Here is a 21193-nt window from a genome sequence, read left to right on the forward strand (position 1 = left end):
ACCTCCTGCAGTCAGTGAACCTGATCACGTGACTCAATCATGTGGCGCTAAAGCCTTGAACTTCAGAGATTACCGGTGTGTGCAACACCACAGTTGTGACCATTAAAACCTTCAACCTCAGTAGGTCTGAATGCTGAAACCGTCTGTGAATTAACATTTTAAAGCTGATATTTAAAAAAACAAACAAAAAAAAATCTTCCAGGGGGAGCATGTCTTTCTTCATCTAGATATTTGTAATTGTCACATTGAATGTACTGCAATCATCTTTTTAAACTCAAAATCTGATGTTTAGTTAACAAATAAGAGTTAATATAGTTTTAATAGGAATTTGACGCTCTAATTTGATTGCCATCTAGTGTTAGAATTTCCATGAATACGTAACCTTCATAATTATACATTTAGCCGTGTTATAAAGCATACTCTTTGATATTAGCTATAGGTGTTATTTAAAGAAACCAATTTCTTTTCATACTTTATTAATATGTCTTATTAAGAATGTTGACTGTATCATCATCATCATCATCATCATCTTTATTGACAGACTCAGGAGTCCATTAGAAAACATGTAAAAAAACAAGCAAAATAAAAACACAAGGTAAAAACACATACAGACAAAACATCACCAATATTATAAAAGACAAATGTACCAGTGTCGCCACAAGGATGACTGGTATCGCACAGAACTAGAATCCGGGTAGTGTGAGACAAAGTGAGGGACGTTTTCTCCACACTCGTTCAACACCTTTCAGCAACTTTTAATACTATTGATGTCTTTCTGGTCTCCCTCCCTACACAACGCTTGGTGTCAGGACACAGTTCAAACAGTGTCTTTCTTTATGATCCAATCCACTTAGAATCGAAAGGTGTTCGAGGCTATAAGGACAAGTTCATCTTGACTCACAGTCTTTATCTTGACCGCTAGGAAGTTCAGAAATTCATCCTCTACAATCAGTTTTCCATCTACCGTGTCATAGATCACAGGTTTTAAACGTGGCCGATTTAATCCCAAGAGCAGGCGTCTCTCTGCACGCACCGTCCGCCATGATGGAGCAGATGAACGTATGGTGACGTATATATGTTTAGATTCTTATTCTTAATCTTATTAAGTAAATTCGGTTTAATTTAAACAAATGTCCTCCGGTCAGAGTAGGAGTAACCCTCTCTTGCAGCTGATAAAAGTTCAGACTCAGCTCAGATCTCTGGTTCTTGCTCTTCTTCTTCCGCTTCTCTTAGGACTTCAGTTCGAATCACCTTAAGAGTTAAGAGACGAATCTCTGCTGAACTTTTATTCTGAGCGCACATTTTTGAAACTTCAATTATTTTGGCTCTAGTAAGGCTTTTGAACTTTCTTCTCCAAAGTCTTGGCTCTTCAATTTTGAATGCCAATTTCTTAATTAAGATTCATGGAGATGGCCATCAGGTCAATTTAAATTGGAAATCGACGCATCAAAAGACTCTTTAATATTTTTCCTGTTGGATCCACTTGCAATCTCCATCCCAGCTGCATACTCCGACCCAGGTGCTAAGGCATCTAATCTGGCCCGTGGACCTCTCTGGGCCTGAAAAGAGCCGCTTGCCGGAGACTGAAACGCGGGACCAGCCGGCGGAGTTAATCCGAGCCACCTCACAGTTAGAGCGTTGGTTCACAGCTGCTGTTGAGCGATGAGGTCGTGAGTCGTGTTTATTCAGAGCTCCTTTAAATCCAAATAGAATCCCAAAATTTGTTTATCAACTTTTTCTCCTTTGATAATTTGCTGATTAAGTCATTCAAAACAATCCCGTTTTAGCTCGTTATTAAATATATAATGTCACCATACGTTATAATTGCATTATCCCGATCCTAAGAATCATATTCTTTATCTGTTTTATCTATACCTTATTATTTACCATTTCTTTATTAAATTTTAAACATACAATTCAGAACTTTGTCTGTGTTTTCTGGTTTAAACATTTCTAGAATTACTTCCTTCAAGATACAAACTGACTGATTAATTAATTACTACAAGAAATATTAATTTCCTTACTTTGTAAGGTGGTGCTCCGAGGTTAAATAAAGATAGAATATCTTAATAAATTAATTACACTACATCTATGTCTCAATAACTATAACACAACTATCAACCTAGTGTAAAAAAAAAAAAAGTAGAAAAATACATTCTTAAATAAAAGCCAGTGCAATCTGTAATTTCCTCTTTACCTGTTCAGATTGGCACTACCGGGCTTCCGAAGATTTCCCCAGAGTAAAAGGTTTCCAAAAAAACAACAAAAAAAAGAACAACAGAGGCTTTGAAAATTGTAAACCAGTTTTATTGACTCCTTAACATTCATTCACTCATCTGATAAAACATTCCCTCCTTCAAGTTTTGAGCTTTAAGATGCGTTATGGCGCTCCGTCTTCTTCTTTTAACACCCACCAGAGCACTTTAATGACAGGATCACCCAGGAAACGAACTCCCAGCCAGAACAATCATTGATATGAAGGAAAGACCCAAAGCAAAACAAACACAAGACTCGAAGCAGGAAATCAATTAGATATGCCTTTTAAACGGATGTTAACGTTCCCTTACAGGATTAAACTAGAGATGCACCTATCCACTTTTTTTCAGTTCAAATCCGATACACATGTACCGACACTGATTCCGATCTTTTTATATCATATCTAATAATGTTACTGTTGTTGTTGGCAGTATCTGTAAGGCTACACAAAGCTGTATTAAAGCTGTAGCATTGTGCTTGCTTCACATACAAACAGGAAGCAGCGACATCTGTAAGGTTTTCAAATTAAAAGTTTAAACTCAAGTGCAAGAAACTTTAACATTTATGTTTCCCTCTACATCAGGACGTCTGAATGTTGATCATTTGTGGACACTTCTTACAGCTTAGTCTTCAAAGGGTGACTGTACGAGCTGAGAATGTTTAAAGCGCTCAACCATATTTCTTGATGAGTGGCGTGGACCGGCGACATCAGTCCAATATCCGAAACGTTAATTATCTATATAAATTGGTGATACCGAGCACGAGTAGTGTGCGGGAGTATTTCTTTTCAAAGTAAAAGTTTTCAAAATTGGAGAAGCTCGAATCACTTAACCGTTCATTTTTTCTAGGCGGGATAAGTTGACTTCACAATAAATGTCCTTTCTTAGTGTCTTCATGCACAAAACTTTGTCTCAAGATGATCTCTGAAAATCTGACTGTTGCTCTAAATCTCTTTCCTGCAGCCAACCCACCTTAAAACCAACCCTTTGTTGGTCACAGTAAAAGGAAACAAAATGGTTCAACACCCTTTAGTAAGAGAAGAGACACTTTTCTCTGAGTGTCAAGAAAACAAAATCTAAGGCTGCGTTCACACTGCGAGCCTCAGTGCTCAGTTCTGATTGGCTGTTATCATGACTTTTTGAAAGACTACACACATATGAAAGTGGCTCCAACCTGATTTTAAAAAAGAGCAGCTTCCACATGAATTTGTTTTGTTCACATTGTCATAAAAGAAATCCTGATCCGAGTCAAATGGGAGCCCACAAAAAAAAAACTCCGTTTCAGATCACGTTAGCCTCGATTGTGACCGCAGCCTGAAACACTGCTTCAAGTATCCTAAGTGGAATTCAATAGACCTGAAGGTTTTTTTTTTGTTTCATAGTTTTAAAATCCCACAACTTTTGTCTCTCTGCTGATAGGCTGGACTGTGTGTGTGTGTCTGTGTGTGTGTGGTAGCAGTGGTTAATGCACTCTTGAATATTGAATGAAAGACTCTTCTTAGTTTGCTAAAACAAAAACAAACTTCCCAATCTAAAGTGATCCAAAGCTTTAATGTAAACCATGACTAAGCAACATAAGACTGTTCATGCTGACTGTTCATGAGATGGACGTTGTGCTTCGGGTGTTTTAATGTGAGGCCTAAAAAAAAAAAAGCAGAGAAAAGGAAGAAAAGGTCGGAAAGAATCACTTCTTCTGCATCCCAAACTGTGACGCTACAGTCCTCCGTCATCCACCCAAAAATACGAGAGAGTGGAAATCGAGGGATCAATTCAAGGTGAGACGATGTAACAAGCACCAACATTTCTAGAGACAATTTAAAATGATTGAGAAGCCGATTTTTAAAGAAAATGTCAGTGCAGCTGCTGAAAGATGAGCAGCATTTTGAGGTCAAAAGAAAACATTTAAGTTGGATCCTAGTTCAAATAACAAGCAGACCGTTTACAGTGGTGCTCGATTGAGTACAAATGATAATGTCAACATTAGAAAAATATCACTTACTTCAGCCTTTTCTGTCGTCTTGTGGTGCTAAGTCCGAGGCAAAGTACTGCCAGTCAAGCCGAAGTTAAACTTTTTATTTAAGACTATTTTGTCCATGTATACTTTTAGAATAATTGGGTTAAAGTGGTGCAAGAACTAAAACATTTAGATGTATGTGTCAGGGAGGATGACAGAGAACAGGACAGGCTTTTAAGACCTAATTTCATGTTAAAATCAGATTTATTTTAGGTTTCAAACAACCCAAATTGGCTGCCACCTCATGGAGGAAAATCTACTTCAAAACAATATTTTTAATTTGCATTCACATCCCGTCAGATTCATCACGGACCAAAAGTTATAGGCACAGTCTGATTCCTAAATGTGTCCCATAATGTTTTTGTTTTTCCCGCTTTATGTGAGAACTGTGTCCTGTTGTGTTTGGGGTGCAGAAGAAGACAGAGTCCCTTTTGTTGAGCTGGGGGTGAAGAAGCTCCGTTATTAAGACTTTTATTTAAACACGCGTCTCTCTCTCCCGTCTAGAAGTCGTGTTAGGACTTCTTCGGACAGTGTGAGGACGAGTCAGTGTTGAGGACTTCTAACATTGTTCTGGTCGATTGGAACGTCTCCGCTACAGACGGAAGATTTTGATACCAACTCGGCAAACTGTTGACAAAGAGAGAAAAAAAAAAAAAAAAAGTGAGAGGTGAGCGTCGCCGCCGAGAGGAGAGGGACAACGACGACAGTGGGATATGTGTTTTTGTTTGTCTGCTCACCTTTTGAGAGTCATCCAGCTTTTGGCTGTTTTACTGAAGTTGTCTGGACTGGGTGTCGTCATGGCTTCAAAATCCACCAACTGAAGAAGGAGAAGAATTAAAGTTCACAACCTTATAGCCAGAGGTACATCTCATTCATTCAGAAAAAAACAGAGCAGATTTTTTAATTTCTCATGTCAATGCAGATACTCTTCCCTAATATTAATCTGATGTTATGAGAATCATTCTTGTCAGTGGCTCTGAGAAATAGTTTTTTTAAGACCTGGGGACCCTTCTTATCCTACTTTCATGACCCCGAAACCTCGTTAGCTCGAAGCGTCTCGACTCGGCATGACTCCGTGGAGGTTGTTGCGCTTTGTGCCTTAGTAATTATCCAGCAACACAGTGGGATGATGAGTGGGGGGGAGCTATTACTGCTACTACCACATGATTCAGTCTATTTGTGTTGCTCTGTAACTTACTGTGTTCGATGTGGTAGTGTGTAATGTGCATGCCCAACCCCTCTTTTTGTTTGTTTATGTTTATTGTTTGTAAAACTCAATATCTCAAATATCTTGGAAAGAAAGAAAGAATCATTCTTGTGTCAGGAAGTTTTTGTTGAAGAGATTAAGAAGACATTCAGACACAAGAACAACTTTTCATTTAGGTAAAAAAAAAGAAGAAAAAAAAAGAGAGACTTGTGTTTTACCTTTCCTTTCGGGATCCTACCGATAACCTCTTTCCCACTCGCCATCAGCGCCCCCATTACGACCGAGTAAGCCACCACACTGAGGAGAGGAAGATTAAAAAACCACTATTACACACCACATGATAACAAACGGGATTCTCTACAGGAATCTATCGAGATGTATTCAGAATTTCTTTAGATTTAGGTCTCAGATCTCGAAGGCAGTCCGTCCACACTGATGTCTGCAAATGACTAGAACAGATTTGTGGGTTTCCACGGCGACAGTTACGAGCATAAACCTGTTCAATAGGTAAATATGTTTCTCCTGCCAGCCTCAGTACTTTGAACAGGACGGTTTGAGGGGCAGTCCTCCTGCTTCACAGATACTTGATGACATTAAATCCACAAAGTGAGAGGCTTACACATCACTCCTTTACATTAATCCTCATATCATCTTTTTTTGCCATCTCTATTTGAAGTAAAGATTTTCCTGTCACATTGTGCCATAGAAGAATCCTTCAGCATTTTTCCTGAGGGCGGAACGCCTCATCATTACGATAAAAGATGGTTAACTTATACCGTAATTAAACCTGTCAGAACAAACCCTAACATTAAAAAAAACGTCCTGTTCTCATCACGCATTTATCTGTGGAAATATAGAACGTTACGCCTGCAGGCTGCTCGACGGAGACTTACCTCGATCCTCTGGAGAGTGGCATGAGGTTGCAGAAGTAATAAACCAGGGAGAGGATCAGGTTACAGACAGCATCTGCATCCTATGAACATGAAAGAAAAGAGTCACAAGAATAACCTTTATTTATAGAGAACTTTTCTAAATCATTAATAAACAAACATTTAACAGGCAGGTCATCACATCATAATAGTTAAACACTGTAACGGCCTGTTTCCACCCGGCTTTTTCTTCCTGAGCGCCAGCTTCATTTGTCACTTTCCCGATGAGGAGAGAGCGTTTGCAGGAGAAGAGAGCCAGCGCCCAGAGTCCGTTTTTTCTACGCTCCGCCATTTTTTTGTGGCTGCTCCAAGCGCTTCTAGTCAGTGGCTCACTCTGCAGGGACTTGAGTTGGGACCTGGAGGGTCGCTGGTTCAAGCCCCAGAGCGTACCATGATATGGAAGTTGGACTGGTAGCTGGAGAGGTGCCAGGACACTTCCGGAGAAATGCAGAGGCACTTAAGGCACCGAACCCAAAACTGCTCTGCATAGCAGCTTGTAGCAACCGCACTCTGACATCTCTCCACTAATGTCCACAGGACAAGAGCGAAGTTTTGTGTGTACTCAAGCATTAAACTTAGGCCACAAGCAGAGGGTGAAGAACACAGACAAAAATAGATAAATAAATACTATTAGAGTAGAACAATCCAAGGCCCACTTTTATTTTATTTTTTGGATAAGTTAATGTGCTCTGTTGTTCCTTTTCTCTCTTTTTTTTTATTTTTTTTTTATTTAAAAAATATATTTGATAAGTTAATATGCTCTGTTGTTCCTTTTCTCTATTTTTTATTATATTTTTTTACTTTTATTTATTTAAAAATTATTTTGCTCACTCTTCTCTGTCGTAGAATGAGATAACAGAAATATTTATCCATGCTTGTATAGATGAAGCACTTATATGTAGATCTTCTATACAAACCATATACAAATGTATATATGCTCATTCTGACAGTTTTTGTTGTTTTTCTTCAAAACTATCAAATAAAAAGTATTAAAATAAATAAATAATAATAACTAATGTCCACAGGTCCTGTTTGTGCATGTGTGTGATTCGGGGCCTATGCATGTGAGAAGCATGTCCCTATAAATAACATTGTAAACTCGAGTTTCCCCTCAGTGATTAATAAAGTATATCAAAATCAAATCAAATCAAAATCTTTAAACTTTTCAAAATCCAGTTTTTCATCTTGCTCTTTATTATAATATATTAAAATGAATCGATAAAATGATGGACCTGAATCTTGCTCCCATCATTTTGCAGACCTTCTTCTTTTCTTTGTTGTCGTTTCGCTTTCCCATCATAGATGTGTCCATTTGATTTTGTTTATGCTTCATGTTCTCCTCAAACGGCCCCATCTCCCCAGCACATGAACTTTCTCAGTTCTCTGCTGCGTCATCAACCGAGCGCTCTTTTGTTTTCTTTAACGTGTCTGATCGGAGCTCGGATAGCGGGTCATTATAAATCAGGACACAATAACAGAAAGCCGAACCTTCAGATGAACGATGTCGAAGAGTGAATTGTTTGATTGTATTTCACTAACTTCTGTTTTTTCGCTCTGACAGGTATCAACAGCATCCGTCTGGAAAACACATTTCAAAACATTCCTGCTCCGTCGTCAATTTATGAAATATTTCCGACTTTCCCCAAAAGAGTTCGTTGAATTCCTTCCATAGTTTGCACGACTAGAAAAACTGAAATCTGATGTTTTATTTCTGCAGAAGAGGAGGTGATGTCGATGACTGAAGTGATGCTGGGATGGACATCAGAGTCTCTCTACATGTGTTAAAGCCGCCGGCCCGAGTTTACATTCTGTGTCATTATCTCATGATGCTGCCATGAGCCGATTCTCATGGATCACTTCACCTGATTTAACTCACGTTTCCCACAACTGGAACAACAACTTTTGTCTGAATCTGACATTTATTCTCCATTATTGGATGTATTATTCATAAAATGTCATAGAATAGTTAAATGTGGCTCTCTTCAATTCCCCTGAAGCCAAGGTTGTCGTTTTTTATTTTATTTGACTTGTGCTCTCAGGATAAATAAAGAGCTGTTTCCACCAAGCAGTCCGGTTTGGTTCAGTAAACTTTGATCTTGCTTGCGTTTCCACATCACTAAAATCACAGCGGCGGTGACAAAGAGCAAACAGTCAATAAATTAAACAAATAAGAAGAATGTGACAGAGTAAACAAACTCAATCAATGATTCATAGGAAGCATCTCTGAAGCAAAAAACACAAAAACAGCCTTAAAATGACTCTCTACAAATCTATATATATTAAATATTTAAACATGGTGCGTTTTGTCACACGGGAAGTGAAGATTCTTTCGACCAATCAACAGACACCACAGTGTCTAGCTCCAACCTTTAGGGTCGGATTGGTGCGCTTAAAATCCCACTGCTTTGGGTACCAAAAAATCAGAATGGTGCAGATCAGCTCTTAGGTACCCTTTCCAACTTTTGACAATGAATGTGTAGTGAACCAAACTGAACTGAACCGGGCCGCTTCAGAGTGCGACACCGTGCACAGTATGAGACACACAGTGAGTAACATGCAGAGGTCATTCTTACCCCCAGTTCAGTGGAGAGCATTAAAGCTTTTCCTTTGGCCGTGAGGTCTTTGTAGATGGACTCGATCTCCGACTGGTACTGCTGCGTCCGCTCTTCAGTCGTCTGAGTCTCTACTGAGAATAACATGTTCCCCACCCTGACGTACAGACGACCAGATTAGTAATAGTTATACAGAATAAATACACATCAATAACATGTCCTTTATTTGTGATTAATAACCCATGTGAGTGCTGTTAAAGGGCAGAGGTCAGGTTGTATATCACATGGTGTCGGCGGACTTCGTACCTGTCTCCCGTGATGGTGATGGTGAAGCCGTCGTACTCTTTCCCAGAATCCTTCATGCTCGGCACCTTGGAGTTGACCGTGAAGCCATCTCTGGTTTTACTGTTGAACTGCTTCAGGAAACAAACACGCACAGAAAAACAAACATCCTGGGTTTTCACTGCTGAGAAACGACGAGACAAACTACAAGCCGCAAAGTGACGAGGTGTAATCACTGCAGAATAACATTTAAACTTAGAAAACATGAAAGTTTGAAGGTTCATTTTTGATCTTGATAATGACGAATAATCCTCGTCATTGTTTCATCATTATAGACTACTCCTTTTTTACTTTGCTTCTTTTTATTGCATTGTTTTAACTCTGCATCTTTATGTGTTTGTATTGCGTCGTCATGGAAACAGATGCTGACAAACAATCTCAACTCGAGGTCAACTTACTTTTTAAAAAAGGAAACCAAAAGTAAAAATGACCCTACTGATCAGGACTGTGAAGTAGAATCAAAACTTTACAAAAATATAAAAAAGAGGACACTTTTATATCCTTTTGGGTAGTCTGCTGTTCATCTGAAACTTTGTTGCTAGGTAACAAAAACCTCTTCCTCCTTACCTAAACACTCTCCTCACTACGCTCTGATAATGAAAGGCGTCTGATCCAAACCTTCACATCAGGGCCCTAAAACACTGACTAGACTCTTCCCCTCTGTCGCCCCCTGGTGGTGGAATGAACTCCATTGGATCTGCAGAGTCATGAACCCTTACACACACCTACAATGATGATATTTAAGATGATTTTGATGCTGATTAGAGCTCTCAAGAACAGCTGTCGATTTTGTGCTTTGCCTCTGGTCACTTCCTGTCAGCACCTCCAATTGAGTTGAGTCATTTTGCAAGATGCTGACATACAGACTTTACATTGTTACATCTTTTGTCCCCTTGGTTTATCTTTGTATTCACTGTACCTTCATGTTGTCTTTGCTGTGTTGTCTGTGCTGTCTGCCCATGGTGTGTGAGTTTGTTTTGCTGCCTACTTTGTTTGTAATTTGCTTTTTGGTCAAGGCACTTTGCAAACTCTTGATTTAAAAGTTCTATTGAATTTTTTTTTCTTCTAGTTTTCATTGTTCAATCAACTGTGTACAAGAATATGTTTTTAAATCCAGTCAGTTTGGGCATACAGACATCTTTGTCTCTCTTTTTAATTTTTTCTTAACCCATTGTATCTTCTTTGTTCGTCCTTACCTTCATTATAGGAAGCAGATCTTCTACTTTATTCACATTTTCCAGCGCCTGCCGGACCTCGAGGAGTCCTCTCGGGTTGTACGCCCTGACACACAAAACAAGTTCATTTATTTGAAGACGCAGAGAGAGAGAGAACAGAAGAAGAAATATTCATGAGAGGCTTCCTCAACATGTTCATGCAAAATTAATCGAGGCCTGGAGGAAAAAAAACAACCAGATTTACATAACTCTGCTTTGATGGCAGGATGCAGAAGAGGAGCGTGTTATCATAACTGCGGTCTTCTGATTTGAAGAGACGAGCAGATGTTGGCAGCAAATAAGCAGCTGTCAGAGGGCTAAGGTCAGGCTAAGATGTGTTAGCACTAAGGGCGGCTAAGTTCTCAAGTGAATGCAGAGAGTGAGGGGTGGAATAAATGAATTCATTTCAGCAGCAGAGACGGTGCAAACCATTCTGATTCATGTGTTTTAGTCTGAAGAAGACAGAAAAAGTCGGGGACGTTTTGGTGTGATTTACCCGTGATACACCAGGATTCTGTCTTTGATGAAGTCGAGGATGTTGTCGAAGTAGGCCAGGTATCTTATGTTGATAATCTGTCCCCTGAAGGAATACAGATCAGATTAAAAAAAAGAGATTATTCAAACACACTGTCAAAATATATCTTTGAAGAAGAAAGGCTTCAAGCGAAATCTGTCAGAACTGAATTAAAAACTCAAAGAAACTGGGTCGTATTTCAAAGAATGTGAAAAGAAGGGTTTAGCACTACAAAGTTGAGAAACACCCCGAACGAGGCCGAGCAGCTGTTGATGAGGAGGAGGAGTGTCTGAGCACCTGATGAGGTTGATGTGATTGTTGAAGCCTCGACTTAGACTCCGGGCCGGCATCTGGTCTAACCACAGGACTGGCTGGTCTGGATCGGCGATCCTAGAAGAAGAGGAAAAACCTGTTTAGTGTGTCAGTCCAGAGGCCGAGGAACAAGAAGAGGAGTGAGACACCAAGACCGATTCGAGCACTGCAACAGCACACTGATGGTTATCATGGTGCTTATTTATGCTTAATCCTTTTGCTCCTGTGTGTTCAGGTTACTTTGTGTGATTTCCTAAAGACAAATATGATTCAACAGCTTTTCATGAGATTCAAGAAATGTTTTTGGACACATGGCAGAGAGACAAACAGTTAAGGTGATTTTGGTTCATTCCACCAGACAAACCAAAGGGACACACGGACGCTTTAAGAGAAACTTAAAATCCTAAAAAACAAAAAGATCTGATTTTTGAATCAAACGTAGAAGCCGTCTACATCACTCTTCTTTTGAATAGAGTTTCATTCAATGCCGATGAATTGTCCTTTACCCCTGTACTTCTTCATTTATGACCATTTAAAACCCATAATAAATGTTCAACAGGGACTGATGTACCATGTCCCTTTGGAGTGCAGTTATTGGGAGGATTTTTAAAGGGGCTGATTTGAAGTTAAATAAGGGTTTCAATAAAAAATAAAAACCTCACCTTCTCCATTTAACCGCTATGTCAAACATATCCCGCCACTGCATTTGTCTGGTCTTGCCGTTGACTCTCACTTTGGAGTTGCTCCACGTTCGATGCATGGCCTGCATCACCTCCAGGGTCGCTAAACCCATCGCTGAGGGAGCACACAGAACACGTGATCAGTACAAAGAAAGACTTATTATTATTATTAATCAACTTAAGTGATCATCAGCAGTGGTACCTCTGTGTATCCTTCTGTTGGGTAAGAAACCAGGAGTGTCATATTGCATCAGCGCCCCCAGGTGGTCGGCCGTGCAGATCAACTTCTGGACTTCACTGCTGTAGCTTTCAAAGTTCTGCGGCAGCACGTCTCTGTAAACCACAAACACAGGGAGATGTTGAATATGGACTCACACAAAAAAAAAACAACCTGAGGAATAAAGACCTTTACTAAGGATCTTATTTATACTTTTTTTAATCTAAAACAAGAAGATGCATCTTTCTGAAATCATATATGTTGTTGTGTTTTATCCTTCTGTAACAATATCTTGAGATTTGCTTTAATGTCAGAGCAATATCTGCAGAGACAAGAAAGAATAAACAGTTTATATTTCAGCAGGTTCTGCAGCTTATTGCTCATAGAATGAAACGTGTTATCGTCGACCCCTTCAGACCTACTTGATATGAGGCTGCAGGCCGGGCTGCTCTTCATAATCTTCGATTAAAAATGGCAAGTTTTTGGCCCAGTGATTTTTGAAGTTCCCCGGTAAGTCCTGGTCCACGTTGTACTCTGCTACGGGGATGTCGAGGTGGGAGTGCAGGTAACGAGAGTACTCTGGTAAAAAAAAATAATGGAGGGACAAAATGAACATCAGATTTAAGAGGAGCAGATATATTCAATTTAAATCTAAATTTAGCAATCAGAAGTGTTTAAATAAATATTCATTTTTTTCTCATGTGTCATAAAAAACAGAAATTATTAATTCTATAAAATAAGGCGTTTTTTCCCGACATAAGTTGACTTTATTTTGAAGTTATTCTTGCAGTGAAGATGTTTCTTTTTCAAATGTTTGGTTAAACAAATTAAAAAACTATTTTAGCTAAGCCTTGATGTGAAAATCTACAAAAGTATACCTGTATTAAATGTATCCACATGTGCCAGCTGCACAAAAAGCTATAAAAGTTAAGAGTCCATAATGTAAACTCAGGCCAACGTTTCTCATGACATGCGGAGGTTCAGGACTGAAAATTACACGGAGCATTTCAGCTTTGTCTTTAAAGCAGTGAAACAAAATATCTTAAAGGAGCAATATGTAACTCAGACTCCTAGTGTTTAAAATCGGTACTGCAGTTGAAATCCAAAACATTGTAGAGAGCTGTCTCCCCCCCCTCCTCCTCTCTGGAGTCGATGCTCACACAGGTCACCATGTGGTGGACTCTGAAGCTTCAGTGTTTATCCAGCTCTGCATGGGTCTGTAAACTTTTCTGTGTTCTAACCTCTCTCCATTTTTCAAAAGCATCTCCAATATTGATCCTGGTTTGAGCACGTTTCTGCTCGTGGAGCTTATTAGAAACATGCAGAGGCTTTTTAGGTCGGGTACAATCACTTCTATCTGAACCACTTCTCTCGCCCGCTTCCATCGCTGCAACACCTGCTGGCCTACCTTCTCTGGTCCTTTTAAAAATATGTTTTGGTTTAAAGTAAGCTCTTGAATCCACTTTTTTTATTTTTTTGTTTTGTTTACGTTTGTATGAAATGTGACTTTCAAACATAATTGAATTGAATTGTTCAGAACAAATCCAGAGCATTCAGGAGCAGAATCTAAAGTTAGAAGGAGGACATACTGGCTGCTGCATTGTTGTCAGAGAAGCCAGCACTTCAACATAGCATGTTTCCTTTATGTCTGATCATATAGTGAGGTCACTTTATCATTTCATTCAGTAGATATCTGACATGTTGCTCCTAAACACTTTGTGTGTGTGTGATGCAGGGCGACCTACCTCTGAGGTATTTCACTTTGAGGTATTCCGAGCTGGCTTTCTGTCCCAGCAGAGGGTCGTTCAGCATGACTTTAGTCTGAGCTTTGATTCCCTCGTAGAACTGGCCCATCGCCACATGACTTAACCCCTTCATGTACTGACACACCTCGTTGTACGGCTCCAGCTGAAGACACCTCTGAAAGGCGAGGAACACACAAAACAGAAATGTAAAGGCCCCACATTAGATCTTTTGGACATGCAGTGGGTCTTATGCGCACAGTTGAAGTTATTGAAGTATACAAGCAGAGGTATCGTCTACCTTGAAGTTGCCTATGGCCTCCTGCAGCGAGCCGTGGTGGTACAGCATCATCCCTCGGAGCTGGAGCGACTGGATGTGATTCTGGTTCAGCATCAGGGCTTTCTGGAAGCTCTCCATCGCCGACTCAAAATCCCCCAGCTCTCTGGAAAAGAGGAAGAAGAGAACACAAAGACAGCAGCTGTGAGGATTAGTGAGGCACAGGGAGGGGGGGGGGGGGGGGGGGGGGAAGTAGGACGCTCAAATCCTTAAAATACAAAAACCCACATAGCGAGTTAAGATAGATGACGCACCTGTAGGCCTGTCCGAGACTTTTATAGGCGTCTATGAAGTCAGACTTTAACTTCAGAGCCTCTTTGAACGTCTCGATGGCTTCCTGATGAGGGACAAACACAACTTCTCACCCATATTGACAAATCAGAGTAAACAGGAAATGGAAATAGGGAAGATGGATAGATGTCAGATTCTGACTCAGCAGAGGGTTCTGACATCGGGTCGTGGATTTACAGATTGTTTTGTAGAAAAAAGACTCGAGGCTTAACTTAAGGATTTTAATGTTGGGCTTTTATTTCACTGAATCAGTATCCAAACAGAAGAGGCATTATGTGTTGGATGTTTGTTTTTCAGAAAGCAGCAGATGTTCTGGAGATGACATCTCAGCGGCGGTCTATGAAAATAGGGGGTTTTGATATTTTAGTTTGGGCTGGAGGGACCGGTAGTCCTACTTTTGTTCGTTTGAGTTTCAGCAGATTTAATTTGTTATTATGTGGTTTAAGGGGGAGGGGCCAAGAGCAGTGTCCCATTACGTGGTTGGCTCGGGACTTTCCAATCTCTTCTTCTGTTTGGCCGGATCTCCAGTCCTTTTTGTGTGTTCCTTAAATGGTATTATTTCCTGAGGGGGGTAATCTTATTTAAATAAAGCTCAGGGTTTAAAAGTCTATATATGTTTTGGTCTCCTCTTTCGGTTTACTTCATTGTATGTTAAAGAGGCCGTAACACCTTATTAAGATTACACAGCAAAAACACAAATCTTAGAAAATGTATCTGTCACACTTTGAGCCATAAATATCTTGTTACCCTTCATATAAGCTACATTCACCTGACAAAGTCCAGATTTGTGTATTATTAATATTATTATTATAAGACATGCATATAAAGGCAAAATACAAGGCACGTGTGGCGTGTAAGAAGTTCCATTTCTGCCAATCAGGTGAGAGAATGTGACTTCTTAAGCGTTTATTGCAGATCTTGTGCAATTTGTCCAAAGTCTGATATTTCCATGTCTCTTACCTTGAGCATGCCTCTGTGGAAAAAGGTGAGGCCTTTGTACAACATGGCGATGGGCTGATTCTTCTTCAGCTCTAAAGACTGCTGGAAGTCCTCCATAGCTGCCACATAGTCCTGGTTTGAAGACAAGACCGAGGATCAGAATAGAGGCAAACATGTACACACACACACACACACACACACACAAACAGGACGTGTTTATAAATCAAACCTCTGAGATGAAGAGCAGCGTTCCTCTGTGTCTGTACAGACGAGCCGACGGCTGCAGCTGGATGGCTTTAGTGAGGTCGGCCAGAGCCTCACTGATACGACCGAGAGGAGACAGGATCTGAAGATGGACACATGCCTTACAGTGTAAATATGCTTTTACTATCAAGTGGATTTGACGACATATTAGGAAACACTGGGTCGTTTTATTTACAAAACCTGAGGGCTGAGGGAAAAGACAGAAAAGGTAGGAGTCATTTTCCTCCTGTGAAGTTTTGCCTTCAAACTGCAGTTGATCAAACTGCAAGTGATCCCTCCCTCTGTACTATCTTCAGACGTAGTCACAGAAGCCTTACGGGGAAACTTGCTAAGAATTTGAGGACTTCATCATCTGCTGTAAATAATATCGTTATAGGCTCAGAGAATATGGAGAAATGTCTGTTTTTGTGTGAATTGTTCGGGAGATTGATTGATTGTGTCGTAAAGGTTAAAGGTCACATATTCTCCTCCATTTCAACCAGTTTAAAGAAGTCTCAGAGCTCCCCGAAAAATGTCTGTGAAGCTTCTTGTTCTAAATCCACTCTGATCCTGTACTTGATCATGTCTATAAACCCCTCTATTTCAGCCCTGCTCAGAACAGGCTGTTTCTGTGTCTGTACCTTTAAATATGTAAATGAGCTGTGTCTGACCACGCCCCCTCTCTGGAAGGAGAGGTAGCTCTGGCTTTCTCGCTCCATGCCCTATTGTTTACGGTGAGAAGGCAGACTCAGGACAGAACAAACACCTAGCTGTGGGAGTGTCACCCACCTGGGGGAGGGGCTACTGCCCTTTGTGATGTCATGAAGGGAAAATCTCCAAACGGCCTGTTTGAGCACACATTTTCTGAAAAGTGGAGCAGGCAGAAGACTGAGAGGATGGACTTTTCTCATTGTTGGGGATTTGTAGACAGACTAGAGACACATATGAGTGTATACAAGTGTATTTAGAATAATATGTGACCTTTAATAAGAGGAAACGGTTCATAAAAAAATCTCAGAGTGAAACACTTCTAAACACTTCTGAAGTGAAAGTAACAGTAATGAAGGGGTTAATAATGTCTGTGTTGGGGGTCAGTCTCACCTCTGCTCTCTGCTCGTAGACCTCGGGCCAGTTCGGCTCGAGGGTGATGACTCTGTTGAGCTCGTACAACGCCAAGTCAGCATTCTTTATGTCCTGACGAGGAGACAGAGGAACAAGAGGCAGACACGATTAGCTGACCCAAACCTTAATAAATAAATAAATATATAAGAGAAGTATAAGCACAGACAAAAAAACAAACACAGCATAAAAAAACTGCCCTCCAGCTTTTTCTCTGAAGAACATGATCCTGTTATAACCAGGCAGATTGAGTGTGTATTCAGAGGACGACACACCGAGTCATTCTGCGTTTACCTGAAACGGCTTCTGTCAATGACGTCCAGCATGCCTTTTATTTTCAGACAAATAAAACCCCAAAACACAGTCACAAAGACTCCCTGATCTGCCAAATAGCAGGGTGACTTTCAGTAAGAAAAGGTGGGCGCCGGTGGCCTAGCGGCAGGCATGTATCCCATGTACAGAGGCAACAGTCATAGAGAGTGGACGCCGCAGGTTTGAACCCTCCCTGTGGCTCTTTTTTTACTCACCTATCTATCTCTCTGATTTCTGACTCTATCAATTGTCCTATCTATAAAATAAATATAAAATATAAATATAAAATATAAAAATAAAATATAAAAATAAAGGCATGAAAACCCCCAAAAATAAATATTTGTATCTTATCTGGTATAAATGACATTAACAGGAGTTGATTTTAAACACATTTAAAGGAGATTTTGAGACAGAAATAAATAAAGGCAGCTCATCAGTACAGACAAAACAGACAAGAGAAATGTAACTTGAGAAGCGTGAGTCATCTGCTGTGAATAATCTTCACACCTTGATGACAGTTAAAGCACACAACTGACTCATAACATCAGGCGACATTTCCCCCCCATAATAAACCTCTTTGTATCTCTTGTTTCATATCTTCAAGAGGAAATCCAAAGTGTTAATAATAACTATGGGGTTTAGTCATCACTTTCTCACGGTGTAAATTCACTAATGCACCTGAAGAAATGATGAATGATTGACGAGACGGGCTGCTCATGAACGACGTGGGACATTTATCTCATCTTTATGGTCGATAGGCGAGTAGACACGTTTTTTTTTTATTGCACATATTAAAGACGTGGTCACACAAAGAAGTCTTTTTAAAACCCTTTAAGAATACAAAATGTGAAGCCTTTTGTTTTGTAAATCTGTGACTTTAAACTTGGACATTTCCTGATTCTTTTTTCCCAATTTATAAGTTGTCGAGTCTAACTCCTGCACGCTACGTTGTCTCTCTAAATAAAAACCTCAGCTCTGTAGCTTGCTTTCTATAACCTACAACTACCTTAATACCCCAGTGGTGCGTTCAAGGGGCAGAAAAAACAAAAAGAAATGACAGTAACATTTGACAGAGACAGTGACCAAACATAGAGATTAAGAAATGAGGCCCCGTGTCCACCGAGCATTTTTTTTTTTTTCTGAGCGGCAGCGTCTTGTTTCAATTTGTTTTCTATGTGTAGAGAGCGTTCTCTGCAGCAGACGGCCGCCCTGAGGAAAAAGCGCAGCGCCCAGCTTCTTATTTTTCCTGAGTGCTCCGCCTTTTTTGTGCGGCCGCTCTGAGCGCTCAAGGTGAAAATCTTCACCAGCGCTCCTTTTCCCAATATGTAATATTCCCTGTAGTTTTGCCGCCTATCGATTGTGTCTTGTACCCACATCCTCTTGTTCCATCCATCCATGTTTGATCAGTAAAAAAAAACAGGCTGTTGTCATAGAGACAGGAAGGACGTGCAGCGCTTTTCTTCTTAGCACACAAACGCTTTTCTGCCCGGAAAAAAACGCTAGATGGACACTCGGCCTTAAAGATTATGAATGTGTTTTTAAATGAACCAGAGAGCAGGTTTATTTAACATCCATCACTCACCTGTAAACTTTTCTTCCCATAAGCTATACCTCTCCCATAGATGGCGCTGACCAGCTCCGGGTCACTCTGTTTCAAAGACAAAAAAACGAGGCAGGGGTTAGCGTCTTGTTTGGAACACAAATGGAGCGTGTAGTTCATGTGTGAGTCTCCAGCTGTGAACACACCTGTAATAATAAGGAGAAGTGTTTGATGGCTTCATCATACAGACCGTTGGCTATCAGAACATAGCCTATAGCTGCGGAGAGACAGAAACAAACAATAATGACCAACCAGGATCAGACCAATCTGTTCATGAATTGAGAGTTGTACAGAAACCCAAAACACTCACCCAGCTCCTCGTTTGTGTTGTGGTTATCTACGGGGAAGGGGATTTTTTTCTGTTCTATAAACAACTTGGCCTGGTTCTGTGAGAGAGAGAAAAGAAACGACACAGCAACACATACAGGTGAAAAAAAAAGAGAAACACACAGAGACAGAAATGTCACACAGGAAACTAAATGTTGGGTTTCCTGTGTGTGAAGGAGGAAAAACACACAAAACAACACTGAGAGTCTCAAAAGTGAAAACATGTTCTCTGTTTCATTAAAAGGATTAGAGGTTTAGAGTATTTTAAATGTTCTATACGAGTAAAAATCAAACGATATTGACTCCCAGTTTAATACAACTGCTTCAAAAAGAGAACTCCTCGGCATCCATGAAGGGAAACTCCTGCACGCTGTCTCAACTGCACATATGTACCAAATGGTTGCCGATATATTTGTGCAATTTAGACAGAATCTCCTCCTCTGCTCTGAGTATAAAAGAGATATAAACATCCCTTATGCATCTTTATGAGACCCCAAAAGGACGAGAGAAACGTCAGTATATGCCGACCTTTTAATTTGAAAGACTGCTAGCTCTTTTTGTTTTTGGTGGGTTAAAACACGACTGAAGAGCTGCAGTGTGTTCAAGCTTCGGTCCTGGGATTATTTTGTTTTGGTGAAGTATTAAAAACTTTGACGACCTAACTGTCGATTTGAAGGTTGCACTGTTTCTGTTTTTAAAGTCCTGAACGGCTTGGACGCCCCCTTGAATAACCGACCCCCTTAGCCTGCACTCTTTATCTAGGCCCTTTCGATCGTCCTCCTGGCTGTCCCCTCGCTCAAATGTGATCGTGCTTTTTGAGTGGAATAGCCTCCCCCCCTTCCATCAAGTCTGCCCCCTCTGTTGACTCTTGGTAAATGGACTTGAACTTGTGTAGTTATTTTCTAGTCTTCTGAATACTCAAAGCACTTTTACACTTTCTTTATTCTTATAAACGTTGTAAACTCCTGTATATTGTTTCCTTAATGCATTGTACAGCACTTTGGTCAGCTGCTGCGTAAAAGCACTTTATAAATAAATGTGACTTGACTCGACTTATTAGAGAGAATTTGAACAGCTGAAGAGTTTATTTGTGTGCAGCTGTTCATTTAAAACCTCTCTCGAGGACATTCTGTTAAGTTAAAAGGAGGTTCTTGTTTTAAAAGCTTTGCAGCATCTCTCGAGGTTGAAACCGATCAACCAGCCAAACAGAAGAGAGGAAACATCCTGTCAAAGTTCAGGGACGCTCGTAATGAGAGCAAAATGAATCCTTGTGCAGTTCTAAACACTCAGCGTCTCCTCCTGAAGATCGAGTTTCCTCCAAAGTGTCACCTTGTATTTACTGTATATAATCCCAGAAGGAGAGGAGCAGAATGACACAATGCAAACATCATTACAGGAGGTTCATTTGACTGTGTGCAAATGTAGCTGTGGCAGCAGTTTGGGTTTTGCAAAACCAGCAAGTAGAAAAGACCGGCAAGCTAAACCCCCATGTCACGTTTATTCATCCTCACAGAGAGGTTTAAAGAAAAGAAACGTAGCAGCAACCATTATGATGATGTCAACACTTTGAGGGAGATTTCCTTCTCTCTGTGACGCTTCAATGATCCGGGGTTTCTACTCCCATTGGCCAAACAAATGATGTTAAAATAACTAATGAAGAGATGTCCTGCGTCAAACCTGACACCTCCGTTGGGCGTGGTTTAAGCAGCAACCACACCTTAGAAAAAATGTGGTCTGAGGCTACGACAAACACGTTCAAATCTTTCATTTGACAAAGACAGAAAAGCCCTTTCATCGCTTCAGAGATCAGAGACAAACGCATCACTGTGTCCAGTATTGATCTGCAGGCCGGCACTCGTTGGGTCAACAAAGAAAGCTCCACCATCCCTTCCTTACCCGACGACTCTCCTGTCTATAAACATTTCCAGAACCAGATCTCAAAGCTGGATCACTTAGAAAATACTGCGGTTTAGGACTGAAGGGGGGAAAGACTGATTTCAGAGTTGCTGCACCCGTTCTGTGGCATAACTTTCAAAAGGAAGGCTAA

General features: G+C 40.4%; 1 protein-coding gene across 2 annotated transcripts in view; it reads right to left on the reverse strand.

Moving 5' to 3' along the window:
* Positions 1-2285: 2285 nt before the first annotated feature.
* The window catches only part of ttc13 (tetratricopeptide repeat domain 13), a 24662-nt gene continuing 5754 nt past the window's right edge, over positions 2286-21193 (reverse strand). The window contains exons 3-23 of one of the 2 annotated variants that reach the window (XM_065963581.1): positions 19130-19205; positions 18966-19036; positions 18802-18867; positions 16890-16982; positions 15775-15891; positions 15567-15677; positions 14570-14652; positions 14280-14421; positions 13982-14156; positions 12659-12815; positions 12222-12352; positions 12002-12134; positions 11325-11417; positions 11010-11093; positions 10496-10580; positions 9264-9370; positions 8979-9114; positions 6370-6449; positions 5695-5773; positions 5007-5086; positions 2286-4896 (exon numbers count right to left, since the gene is read on the reverse strand). In XM_065963581.1, coding sequence (XP_065819653.1) covers positions 4782-4896; positions 5007-5086; positions 5695-5773; positions 6370-6449; positions 8979-9114; positions 9264-9370; positions 10496-10580; positions 11010-11093; positions 11325-11417; positions 12002-12134; positions 12222-12352; positions 12659-12815; positions 13982-14156; positions 14280-14421; positions 14570-14652; positions 15567-15677; positions 15775-15891; positions 16890-16982; positions 18802-18867; positions 18966-19036; positions 19130-19205 — 2214 coding nt within the window. In that variant the 3' untranslated portion in view covers positions 2286-4781. Of the gene's footprint in view, positions 4897-5006; positions 5087-5694; positions 5774-6369; positions 6450-8978; positions 9115-9263; positions 9374-10495; positions 10581-11009; positions 11094-11324; positions 11418-12001; positions 12135-12221; positions 12353-12658; positions 12816-13981; positions 14157-14279; positions 14422-14569; positions 14653-15566; positions 15678-15774; positions 15892-16889; positions 16983-18801; positions 18868-18965; positions 19037-19129; positions 19206-21193 lie in introns of both variants that reach the window. The other variant, XM_020637054.3, reaches the window with a different exon arrangement.

This window comes from Labrus bergylta, chromosome 15 (genome assembly GCF_963930695.1).
Source record: "Labrus bergylta chromosome 15, fLabBer1.1, whole genome shotgun sequence".
Classification (NCBI taxonomy): Eukaryota; Metazoa; Chordata; class Actinopteri; order Labriformes; family Labridae; genus Labrus; species Labrus bergylta.